Source organism: Ambystoma mexicanum, chromosome 9 (genome assembly GCF_040938575.1).
Source record: "Ambystoma mexicanum isolate Mex_15411 chromosome 9, UKY_AmexF1_1, whole genome shotgun sequence".
In the NCBI taxonomy this organism is placed as follows: Eukaryota; Metazoa; Chordata; class Amphibia; order Caudata; family Ambystomatidae; genus Ambystoma; species Ambystoma mexicanum.
In genome coordinates this window covers 1,342,159,544-1,342,172,515 of record NC_090931.1, presented here as the reverse complement: position 1 = coordinate 1,342,172,515, position 12,972 = coordinate 1,342,159,544, and the positions used below count along the sequence as shown (strand labels likewise).

Below are 12,972 nucleotides of genomic sequence, written 5' to 3'. Positions count from 1 at the left end.
TTGGGACCTTTTGGACCCTGTCCTGGCGCCAGTGGCACCAGGCTCATAAAGATGCCCAGTCCCAGCGCTGGAAGCGCCGTGCTCATAATGCTTGGGTGGACTTACCTGCAGCAGACCATGCTGCTTACTTACCTGCCAGTTGAACCCCTGATCCTCTTCTGTTTGGGACTACTTTGTCTGTTGGGTGGGGCAGGAGCCACTCCCTAGGTTCAGAACACTGGAACTCTTCTGGAAAGCAGGAACTCTTTTCTTACCTAGGCGTGGCTGTGGAAGGAGACACCTAAGCACTACATGAGGCTATTTAAACCACACCCGATGGATGAATCTTGCTTTGCGTTATTCTGCATTCTCTGCAGCAGAACGCTCATTGTGTCTTCTGCTTCTGATCCTGGGCCTAAGGGAACAAAGGCTTACCATCCTGGAATCCAGTCTTCAGCAGCACCTGTAAGGACAAAGAAAGAACAGGTTAGCACTACGGTCTTCAGTGGCAGCGCATCTCTTACCTGGTCCATCGGCTGTCACCAACGCCTCGCGCTGCATTCCGGCATCTGAAAGACAAAGGCTTACCTACTCTTCGCATGCTCCGGAGGTCTTCGCACTGCATTCCGGCATCTGAAAGACAAAAGCTTACCAGCTCTTCGCACGCTCCGGAGGCCTTCGGCGCTGCATCCCGCATCTGAAAGACAAAAGAAGGTGCGTTTAAAGACATTGGGCAACTTTATTACTCACGTGCCATTACTCCTTCCCACGCCGAATCCAGTGGGTATTCCAGCACCCTTCAGCTTCTCTAAAGCTCCGAACTTTTACCTGCAAGATAAAAGGGACAGTTAGTGCGCATTGTGAAGCAGGCTACAAGCGCTTACTTACGTGCTTCCAGGCGCTTCTATTCCTCACGCGGGTTCGATCCTCAACTCTCATCAGCCCGCCATCCGCCATCGCCGGAACCCTGCAAAACAAGAGATATCATTACAAAAGACTTTTAAGACATTTGAAGTGCCCAGAACTTACCGTTCGTGCAGTTAACGACGGACAGCAGTCCTCTGAGGTCAAGAGGCCTGCACCCTTATCCAGTGAAGAAACTGGTTACGGCACCCTGCCCCGAGGCAGATGGAGAGCTCGGCTTTCACTTACCTAAGGTGAGGGCGTTAACCTTTGGGGTTCTACAGGAGAAGAGAAAGGGAAGAGGAGAGAGGCACCCAATAACCCCAGTTCATTAATCCCATATTTTCTATCTGCAGACATCTTACTCTTCGAGTCAGACATACAGTGCACAGAGGTCCAGCCCAAAGAGCCAACCGTGTGTTACACATCACCTTTGAAGATACGGCATTCACCCAGTCAAGACCGGCGCCTCTGCGGGAATCAGGTGAGCGTTACAAGAACATGACTGGATCTGTGATCTCAAACAACGTACATTGACCTTTGCATTGCAAGGAGCAAAACTTCATGCTGAATATGGAAAATTTACATTAAAACCAGTATTAACCTTTTACACACAAAAGGTGATCGCTTCAGTTACATTTAAGCAGAGGCTGGTTGGAACCTGGATTACCATCTGTGGCCAACCCTTGAAGGGATTTTCTGGAGACGTATTCTTAAGCTGCCAAAGGGCGTTCCAATGATCGCCATAAAATACGAACTTGGAATTGAATCGCTGCACAACATAGTTGTCTGGAAATCGTTGGCCATGCTACGGAAGATGTCACTAAAGATTCATTCTCCAGCCTATCAAATCTTCTCAAACATGGCCCAACAGCAACATTGCAGTATTATGCTAAACCGGTCCAGCGGTTTAAAAACGATTCTTGATTCGGCAGATATAAAATGGGAAACACTGATATCAATGCCCCAAATTGCGAAACAGAGACTAAGGAAGTGGAATTGGATCCAGAATTTAGAACAAAGAAACCTACTATCTTCATCAATTGATCTAGGTCCTTTAACAAACTGTTTGGATTGTCTACCTAGATATCTTCAAAAATTTCCATCGAGAAAATATCGTAATCAATTCTTGAGATTGCGTCTGAATGCTCATACAACAAAAGAGATTCAATGGAGACGAAGAGCTAGCAACATTAAGAACAATCTCTGTAGGTTCTGTGGAAATTCAGTGGAATCGGTAAAACATCTGATCACTGAGTGCCCCAAAGTCACGCAGCAACGATCACGCCATCTTGGTCCCTTTGCTCCAGTTGATGAAGACATGGACAAATGGTGGTTTTGGATACTATCTGAAACAAATGTGCCGCTTACATGTGCAGTATGTGAATTTGTAGAAAGCATCTTGAGCGAGGACCAGTTTTGATTAACTTGGAAAATTAGACAGTATGGTATGCTGCCTATATATATTCTCAGGGATGCCTGATGGTATATCCAGGTAGTCTGATGTGAAAGTTGGATTGGTTTGTTTTATTGTTTTTATTGTAATTGAAGTGTATTTGTAAACTAATTGTTACAATTAAAATAAAAAATACCCAAGATTACTCTATTTTGCCCTAGCTTTTCCAGGAACCATCCAGAAGCAAGCGATCCAAAAACTGCAGGGGGAGGTTCTGAAATATGTCTGGGAAGGGAAGAAACCCAGAATCCCGAAGTACATCATGCTCTGGGAAGCTGTCACGGGCGGCCTGGGGGTTCCAGCGTCGCTAGGTACTGCCTCGCAGCCCAGCTTTCCCCGGCCTTCACATGGAAGTCCACTACCAATCGGCCCTGCTGGCTGAAAATCGAGGAAGACTGGTGCAAGACCCCAATCGACGCGCTCCCACACTTGAAAGAGCCCAACCCCTCCAGGGATATAGGCCCACTGTCAGCGTCCAGAAACAGTGTCAAGCTGGAAAATGGCAGCACGCCTATGGAAATGCAGGAGCACGACAGGACCTCTCTCCCCAATCTGGGATAACCCGGACTTCTCCCCAAGCATAACACCAAACAACTTCACCAGATGGAAGGAGTGGGGGCTGAGAACGGTGGCTGACTTCTTCGAGAACGGAATCCAACTGAATTTCGAGGACTGTAAAGCAAAATTCCAAAACCCAGAGACAGAGAGGTTCAGATACACACAGCTCAGGCACTGGCTATCAAGCACATCTGTCAAGAAGTTTGGCAGCAGAGAACTAACAGCCTTGGAACGCACGCTTACATCGAGCCCCCCTAAAGGGAAAGTGTCCCTGCTATACAAACTCTTGTACCGAACGGACCCAACCAAGAAAGAGCCCTACATGTTAAAATGGGAAAAAGACAAAGGCAAAACCATCGAACCGGCGGAATGGAGTCACATCTGGGCCCAAGCCCACAAAAGCTCCAAATGCACGACAAACAGAGAAGGAGCCTTCAAAGTATGTTTCAGATGGTACCAGACCCCAGAGGTACTCAACAAATGTAACCCAACCATTCCCCCACACTGCTGGAGAGGATGTCCTGACACAGGCTTAATGTTCCACCTCTTCCGATCTTGCACGAAGGCCACCCAATTCTGGAGGATCAAATTAAATCGATAACTGGCCTCACAATCCCCTGGGATCCGGGAATTGTCCTCCTGGGGGGCCGCTGGCGAAGGCCAGTTTCTGCTAACCGGCCGCCTGGCGACCTTATGCTCTCACCTCCTAACAGCAGTAAAGATCTCTATCGCCAGACTCTGGAAAAACCCTCAAGGCCCATCTACCCAAATGCAGTGGGCCAAATGCTGGGAAATAGCAGTGGCTGAAAAGATCACAGCCCTCCGATTCTGCAATGGACAGAGTTCAAGCAGATTTGGGCCCCTTTCCTGAACTACACTCAGCAATTCCCAGGAATAGCGAGACAGCCACCGACCCTTCGCTGTATGGGGCACCAAAGCTGAACAGCCCGGCCAAAATACGGGGTGCACTGAACTTCTGCAGGCACTTACCAAGGCCTAAGACAGACCCTGGACCGGTGGTAACGCTCTCCCTCCCCAGCTGGACTATAAGCAAACTATGAAAGACTCACCCCCAATGTGCCCCTCTACACCCTAGCCCTTCTCTCTTCCAATGTCTTTTCTGTTAATTGAGTTATTTGTTACTGTTCTGTTCTGTTCTTTTCTCTAAGCTAAACACAAGCGCCTAAGAATGCTATGCAAATGTCGAAATCACATGCTTTTTTGCTTGCTTGCTCTAAAATCAATAAAAACAAACTTGGAAAAAAAATGGGGAAATATATTAAACGACACGAGTGCTTCATTGCTTCGGCAGTTAGTATTTTATTTTTTTTAAAACTGCATTACCAGGTTGTTTTTGCTATTTTGCCCAAATGTTCACGCACAGGTTATACAGAGGATTCAGAGTTTTGAATATGCTGTTTCCAGCATCATGTGCAGTGCTGGTATTTTGGGCTTTAGAATGTACTGTTGGGGAGGAAAGAGGCAGCACAAGGTGCTGGATCCAGTTTTATACAGTGATTAGGGCAGGGATGCGTGGCCAGTGTTGGTGAGACCAGCAGAACTGTTAAACGTTGAACCCAATGCTAAAACGAATTGGTGTAGGGGGATTGAGAGCAAGATAGACACGCGCTGCAGAAGGTTACCAGGGTAGCTCAGCAGGTTCAGAGACCATTGCTGAGATGTAATCTTAGTTGTTAATCGTGTGACTTTTTTGCCACAAGTCAGTGCTATGAAATGTTTGGCCAGAGCCTGAGTTGGCCTGCTGCTTGTAATTGTTTATTTGTAAAGCGCTTATACACAAGTGCTTCAAAGCGCTTCAAGGTGGGAAGATTCTGAATGATCTAACAGCAATAACTAGCATACTAGGCCAGTGCATTTCTATTAGTATAAGTGCATGACAAAGACTGGGGGGATAGGAGAGGGTAGCCCTATGCATGCGGGCACAGACAGCTTGGCCAGGGGAGATGGAGAATGACATGACAAACATGCTAAGCCTAGTACATACAAGGTTGTGCAGGGGCCATGATTAAGTGCAAAGTGGATGCCACACTCGTGGAACGTATTCAGAGTGCAGTAATGCAAGGCAGAGTGTGGCAGCCCAGAGTCAAGTGCAGGACTGGCGTGGGAGCCTGGGACCCTCTGAGGCTCTGGAAGTGCACCAGGCGACCAGTCTGCTGACTGACAGGTTGGGGATGAGAACGAAGGAGGAAAGCAGGAGAGACGAGAAAAGTGGTTAGCAAGGGAAAGGGCAAGAGAAGAAGAGACTAGGAATGTCTTGAGGAGTTTTCGGAACTTAGGGGTCCGGCTCAAGACTGAGAGAGGCAGGTAGACTGTTCCAGAGGCAGGCACCTGCAGAGGATAAGGATCTACCACCAAATCTCTGTTTGGAAAAACGTCTCACCCGAAGAGAGTTGGAGGAAGCCGAGTGGAGGGCTCTGAAAGGAGAGTATTTAGGAAGAGTGTTGAAGATAATAGGGCTCTGGCCGCAGAAAGCCTTGTGGACTATGCAGAAGGACTGGAACTTGATCATTGGAGCACAGGGTGCTAGTGGAGGGATTTCAGCACTGGAGAGATGCAGTAATATATTCAGATGCAGTAATATATTCAGGGTGCATGTGGGTTTTTTTCTGCCAATGTAGTTAAAATCCAAGGTTGGCACCCATGAACCCACAGTTGAATTTCCTAATAAATGCTGTAAGCACAGAAGTGTTTATTTTTTGATTAAGGCGTTTATACCCATCTTTAAAAATATAACCTGTGATAAAACAAAAAGGAAGGGGCACAAACATTTCCAGGTATTTGTGCCGTAGTTCGACAAAATAAGAATCCCATTTCAAAGAAAATTAGTCGTGTGAGTGCAAGTTTAAGCAGCATTTCTGAGCTTGAAAAGGACTTTTTTCTACGAAAGTGTAATGCACATTTGCAAAATAGTGTGCTCATCATGTAGAAAGCCTGCTTTTAACTGTGATGGCCCCCACTCCAGTGATAGTCATGCCCCCAGCATTAATTGCTGAGGTGTCCCTTTCAGGCCAGCAGAAGGAAAACGGGCAAATGGAGCCGGACAACGCGCAAGTGACGGCTGGGGAAAAGGAGCACAGAGCAGATTAGATCACCAAGCACCCAGATTCCCTCAGCAAAGCTGGGGGCTCGGTAAAGCCTCGTCAGGGCTGAGGCAGGCCAGGTCTGAGATCCGGTCAGACATTTGATGCCGGTTCTCAGACCCAGCAAGAGCCGGCCCATTGACGAGCATTGCTTACCTCTGTGTATTCACATGCCTGCTCACGTTGGAGCCTCAGTACCATGAGGAGAGGCTCTCTCTATTTGGACATCCACTTCACTTTAATGTTGCCAACTAAGCCTGTCTCATGCATGTCTGCACCTCTGAAGTAGCCTCCTGTACCATGAGGTGAGGCTTTGCAAGTCCATATACACCCATCTCTAAGCTTGTCTGCATGCCTGAAGTAGCCCCGCGAACCTGAGGTGAGGCTTTGCCAGTCGGTGTACACACCCTGTTAAGGTCTCTTTGCTTGTAATACACTGTCTGTAACCCATATGCGTTTTCTTGTACTTTACGAACTGTAGTACTATGCACTTCCTGTAACTAGCGCCTAGCCTCAGAAAATGAATGATTCGTCAAGAAAAGCTGAAGGCACATATTTAGGCAGACAGTGCTGGCCAATGTTTAATTGTGTCACCATTTCTTTTCAAGAAAAGGTTCTTGCGATTATATTCGAATTAGTTGTGATGATAAAGCAAGCTGCTACTTGTGCTTAAGCTTATGGAAAGGCACATCGACAGCACTGTTAAAGTTGGTCAACTGTCACAATGTTTTGTTCAAATAAAAAAGCGTTCAGAATTTTCTGGGTCGAGTGGATTCCTCTTAGGTCGAGTAGATAAAATAATTTACTCGACCTACAGGTCTAGTGGAATTTTAAAGATTTTGCGAGCCGTGGTCCCCTATTTGTTGAGTACTAGGCTGGAATTGAGCTGCTAATGACTCTATGTGTACAGCTCCCAATTTCATGTCAGGTGTCCTCAGTGTGCAACAGTCAAGTGGAGCTGGCTTGTGCCAACTTGTGGCTGAAAAGGTTTGAGCGCAACTGGTTTTGTTAGAGATATGGATGTGGAATATGTGGGATGAAAGACTAATCCACCAAAGAACGTCAGAGTCCTGAATAAGGTTCCATGTAATAATGTTGCTGTGAAAAAGTAGTCCGGTTCTGGCGACTTTTTCCTGGCTACCAAAAGTCTTTCCCCAAATATTCTAGGAGGCGTATAATTATATATTATTACCTCCAGTCCTAGAATATTTGGAGAAAGTGTTTGATAGCCTGGAGGGTGCATCATTGATGCATTTTTTTAAAAGTCGCCAACCTGACGACATTTTTCATGGCAACGTTATTACCGGATACACTTAATAATTTGTCTTTAGTGCTTTCTCGTACGAAGAGGACATTTCCCAAAAGTGTGTATGAGCAGACTTGGTCACTGCAAGGGGAACACTGGTTGTTTAGCAGCTAATAACATGAATAGATGGTTCTGATTGAATAGTGTTTAACTTTATGAAGATCGGGACTGAGTTAATTGCATGATTTTTATATGGTCTTGTGAGTGAATTGAAGGAAATGGCTTTCCCTTTCAAGTGTTACCCTATATTCAATTTGTTTGGTTAAAATGGATAATGTCTTCATATATCTTTGTAATATTTACTATATTAGTAAATTCCAAATCTGAAAACACTGCTGTCTTCAGGGCTCTGCTTCTAGTAGAATAGTGATTTATTCAAAGCCTAAACATAGTTTGCATCATCTTTTATTAATCTAGGTCACAAGATAATGCTGTAGATGTACCGCCTCCTGCATTGCCACCTAAGCAGTCTAAAAAGAACAGTCTCAACCAAATTAATCACACACACTCTCAGCAAGAACTGGATAATCGGATTAATGAAGCTTTTGATGTTCCTCCTTCTCCTGATAAGTCCACAGTAAGTTTTGTTTTATAATTCCTGCATTAAATAATCATTGTATAGCTCACAAGCTGGCTAATTATTAATTTTTTTCTTTCCATGTAGTCTGCAGCTTAAAGAGCATTTTGAAAAGCTGGATCAATCTTCTTGGGGGACATGGCATTTTTGTTTTCTCATAACTCCACTAGAGACAGATTTGCGAATGTAAATTAGACACCTTATGTTCTTATGGGAAGATATATTTTTTTCCCAATTGAATTTTATAAATATTTTCAAAACAAAGAGAAATTACAATATCGATTAAAATCGCTGTTTGTAGACAAGACGGATTGATTTGAGCAAAACAGTTTTCCCAGTTACCTTACCTGTCACATATATAATTTTGTGAAATGCAAACATGCTATGGGACAGGTCAGCAATCCTCTGAGAAACTTTCTTTTGTCCTTTACTTTTTCATGAGCGCCCCCCTTCCCTCTTGTAGTCCCAAACAAGTCTGTTTGCAATTCAAGGTAGGTGTACCGCAGTTTTTCTTGTTGTTAAGTGTATCCGTTCATTCTACCCTCAGACCTACTTCTCTTGGGCTGACGGTTAAAGGTCCACTCTGTTTTGATCACTAAATGTTTGTGGTCACCCAGCTCCATATTGTTCTAGAGGTGTCAACTATTCAGTTTTATTGTGTTTAGGAGTGTCCAACAGTAGGGCAGTCAGGTTTTCTATTTAAAAAAAGTCCTTCATCTTTCTAGAACACTCCTGTTGTGACAGAAGCAGGGGACACTGCCAATGTATGACCAGATGCATCCTAGCAGAGAGGTTGGTGGCGAGCTATGTGTTGTAGGGTACTAAGATTGCTCACATTTTCTGTTACTCCAAATGTTGTTTGGTGCCTACGTTTCTTTCAAAGCCCTCCAGGTTTTTTTTTACCTTTGCAAGTACCTCCTTTCAATATGTTTGTACCGTGGGGACATTCCCACCACATGTGCCAGTAGGTGCCTAGAGCCCTGCACCCCCTCCAACATTGTGGGTCAGTAGTGAAGATCATTTTGGGCAGTTTTAATGGTGGTATTGCCACCTGCAGAGCAGTTTAAAATGGTGTAACTTGTACTACACTGAGATGGCAGTCTTCCGTGTCCCTTCTGCAGATATAAAATCACATTTTGTCTGATAGTTTCCACTCTAGATTCTCCTTTATTTTTGGGGGTTATGAGGATTTCGGTGTAGCGATGCACTGTAAAGTTTAGAGATCAACCCTTTTGTTTGCTTATCCAAGACCTATTCAAAGGGTGTTAGTTTTCTATTTAGTCTTTTCTCCAATTTCAGGTCTCGAGTGTACCTTATTGCTCTGTAGGTATATGAAGGATGACATAAATTTTCCTTCCATCGCTTCTTCCAGTTTTTCAGCCCCCATAAATGTACCCTTTTCCCCCCAGCTTCACCGCTCTGTCGTCTCCTGCCTCTTACCATCTTTGAAACCTCAGTGGTTCTGGAAAGTGATCTCTGACTGGTGGAGGCCATATACAGCTAATGGGAGAGGGCCATGTAGACAGCCCATCGTTATTTATTTGTATTCTCTATAGATTCCAGAGTACCTTAAGGACTGGGTGGAGACTTGCCTTGTTTGGCAACCTGTTGTATGGCACCCAGAGCCTCTTGCCTATCGTTACAGGGCCATAACCATGTTTTCCAGAATTAGCCACTGCTTTTGGTCTACCTTCGCTCTGCGTTTGGCCGCCTTGTAATATCCTTCTAAATGTGAGTCCCGCTTCCCCCTGGATGTCTTGTTCCAATGAAAGGCCATTTGCGATCTTGTAGTGTTTCCAAAGAGTGACGCTGAAACTTGAATTGGTAATATTAGAAATAAAAAGAGCAGTTTAGGCAAGAAATTCATTTTGATAGTATTCATTCTCCGGCAAATGATGAAATAATTTTGGTCCATTTATTGAAGTTGCCCTTCATATTTGTCCATAGCTCTGGGTAATTGGCTTCATTTAGGTCTTCTAGATGTTTGGTGGTGAGGACCCTAAAATAACGTGCTCCTATTCTCTAATTGGATATGAGAATTAAGCAACCTATCTTTGGTATATAGGTTATGAACTGGCTTGTAGGGTGTAACTGGTAGGAGTGCACTAGTCCCCATCCTGTTTATAACTCCTGGTCATATGCAGCAAGTACAACGAGTGGCCCCTCTAAGCCCGCTTCACATACTAAGGTAAGTAATATATATGTTAACACTGCGCAATGACCCTAAAACTAAACCTTCAAACGTAATTTAAATATGTTCAAGTAACTTTATCAAGTCCAAGTGATCTTGTTTCCAACAATTGTGATTTATTCGTACAGCCGACACGTGCTTCAACCCATTGGTCTTTCTCAAGGCAATTTAATGTCTGTATGGCCCTCCTTTTTCATTGGGTCTGATTTACGATCACATTTTCATGGTGTGACCTAGTGGACATCCCCCACCCCGCCTCTGTAATTAAACGTGGCCATTAATGGAGAGGACTGTCTCTGTATGTATGGCGTGTAAATGGTATCCCCTGGGTCTATTTATTGAGATTCAATACCGTGTCCTCCAGCCATTTGGAGCCGATTGATATATGCGTGCCTAATTTAAATTGCATCCAATTGCTACTCCAATTACAGGTTCAAATACCAGTCTCTTGACAAGTATACAGGTTATATCCCGATCAGTAACTCATATATTTGGTATAAATGTTGCGATCACCAAGGGGCATAGCCACAGATTTGCATGGGCTTATAGTGAACCCTGATCATGCTCAAAAGTCTCCCTAAACCGTGAGTAATTTGTGTATTGTAACTAGCTGGGTTTGATTTGTATGTTAGGATATCGTAAGCAAAAAGGACTAGATTGTAAGTGTGGCCAACCACCACAAAACCACTTGTCAGAGCAACTTCTCTTATCACTGTGACCAGCAGTTCCCCTCTCCATAGGGAATTCTTCTGATGTTTTTCCATTTACCTCAATGGATGCTTTAGGGATTCTATAGAGCGCTTTTACTCCCTCAATCTATTTTTCTCTGAGGCCCACCTTGTTGAGAGTTAGGAATAGGAAAGGCCAATTGACCTGATCAAATGTCTTTCCAGCTTCCAGTGATAACAGTAATGGATCTTTTCCAGAACTCACTTTTTTTTTTTTTTGGATAACACATTTTATTACATTTTATGCAATAAAACAACAACATACCAAACCTTAATTGTAAGACTTTGCATACAGGTGACAGAGTAGCACGGTTAAGTATATTTAGATATAAGCAACCGTAGAGATACCAGTAGTGTAAATATATTTGACGGTAAGATAGCTGGCAGTTTGTGCGTCATGGTACTGTTCAAGACCTCTCAGAGGATGGTATTAGCGGGTGTAGGCCTTATACACTTTCACAACAATACAATTTGACGATATTATAACAGAGTTACATAGTCTGTTCCCATTTTCCCAAGATCTTATCTGCTTTGCCCGGGCAGCCTCTAGCTTGGTAGACTCGGCGTTCCATCAGGATGGCTGCATCCACGTCCGTTATCCAGTGACCATATTTTGTGGTGTTTTCTGAGCCCCACAATTGTGCGATGTTCCTTTTAGCAATTCCTGTGGCTGTTGAAACAAGTAATTTTTCAAATCGTGACAATTCTACTGTATCAGCGATGCCCAATAGAAGGAGTTTGGGCTCCGTTGGAATCGGGCGGCATATGGCCCTGGAGAGTCTCGCGCTGCATTTGTGCCAGAAGAGTTGTATGCGTGCGCATTGCCAGAGGATATGATAGAAGGATCCTTCTTCTTGTTTGAACCGTAGGCAATTGGGATCGGATGTTCTGCCCCAATTGAACAGAGCTATTCGAGGATAGTATATCCTGTGGAGTATCTTAAGTTGTACTAATATAATGCTTGCTGAGATTGCGCATTCTCTAGGGTACATCAGGATTTCAATCCAGTCTTCAGGTAATATAGGGCCAATATCAATTTCCCATTTCGCCTTCAGATTCAATAGTTCCTTTGTGGCAAATGAAGAAATAGCATTGTACATGGTAGATGTAACTTTGTTACTCACACTGTCAACAACTATATTTCTTTCTATTGGCGTGCATTCTGGCATGTCCACAAGTTGGGTCCTGTGCAAAGCAAGTGCGTGCTGCAATTGCCCATAGTGATATTGTTCAGTCTCTGGGAGGCCATATGCGATAGCGAGCTCAGGGAACTGTATTAGTTGGTCATTCACGATTATCTGTTGGATTGTCTGTATATCAGCTGCGGCCCAGTTTGGCCATTTCGGGAAATCGACAAGGTTCGGGAGCCGAGCATTGTTCCATATGGGTTGGACTGGGGTAATTTTGTTGTCCCAACCTAAATGTTTATGCACTTCCTTCCATGCCAAGGCTGTATGTACTGCTATTGTGCATTCGGGCGGGCGGGTTTGTTTACAGTAGAGGCTTTCAAGTGGGGACACACCGTGTCTCGCTGCTAGCCCTGCTCTTATGTGTGGGATGGTGGGTCTCCGTGTAATATGTCATTGACTGTTGCCATCTGAGTCGCCCAATAATAGATCTGAATATTCGGGAGTCCGATTCCCCCTTCCCAAACCGAGCGCTGGAGAGTTGAGAGGATACGTCTGCACCTATACTGTCCATCTTTTTCTCCATGGAAGTTCTAGAGCTGGCAATGGCACCCATAATGTCTCTGAGGGAGATATTCTCTTCCATGCTATCCGAGTCTTGTTGTAGTGGTCTTTCTGGGGAACGAGACATTGGTGTAGTTGCATATTGTTCAATCCTGCTTTGTGTGGAGGTCTTTCTGGGCTTATCTTTCCCCATTGCAGGTATTTTGGTGAAGTGGCTTTGCAGGTCCAAGACCTACCTGGAAGGGGAGGCCCGCTGGAAGGCAGGGAGACAAGTATTGCTGAAGGGGAGGGAGATTCCGGTATGATAGGTCTGCTCTTTCAACTCTATGCAGTAGGGATGTTTACAATTCCTGAGCCCACGCCTGGGTGCGTGTCGGGGACAATTTTACGCACTGCGATTCCGTGGGAGTCGCTTCCAGTACCTCTCACAATGGTGTATGGGAGCCCTATGAGTGCGCGCAGGGAGGACAATGGTGCTTAAT

At 44.7% G+C, this 12,972-nt stretch overlaps 1 protein-coding gene across 2 annotated transcripts in view; it reads left to right on the top strand.

The window, feature by feature from the left end:
- The window catches only part of PTPN4 (protein tyrosine phosphatase non-receptor type 4), a 2,055,941-nt gene that overhangs the window by 1,201,145 nt on the left and 841,824 nt on the right, over window positions 1–12,972 (top strand). For both annotated transcript variants that reach the window (XM_069616750.1, XM_069616749.1), the window contains one exon: window positions 7,721–7,880. In XM_069616750.1, the coding sequence (XP_069472851.1) occupies window positions 7,721–7,880 (160 nt within the window). The remainder of the gene's footprint in view (window positions 1–7,720; window positions 7,881–12,972) is intronic.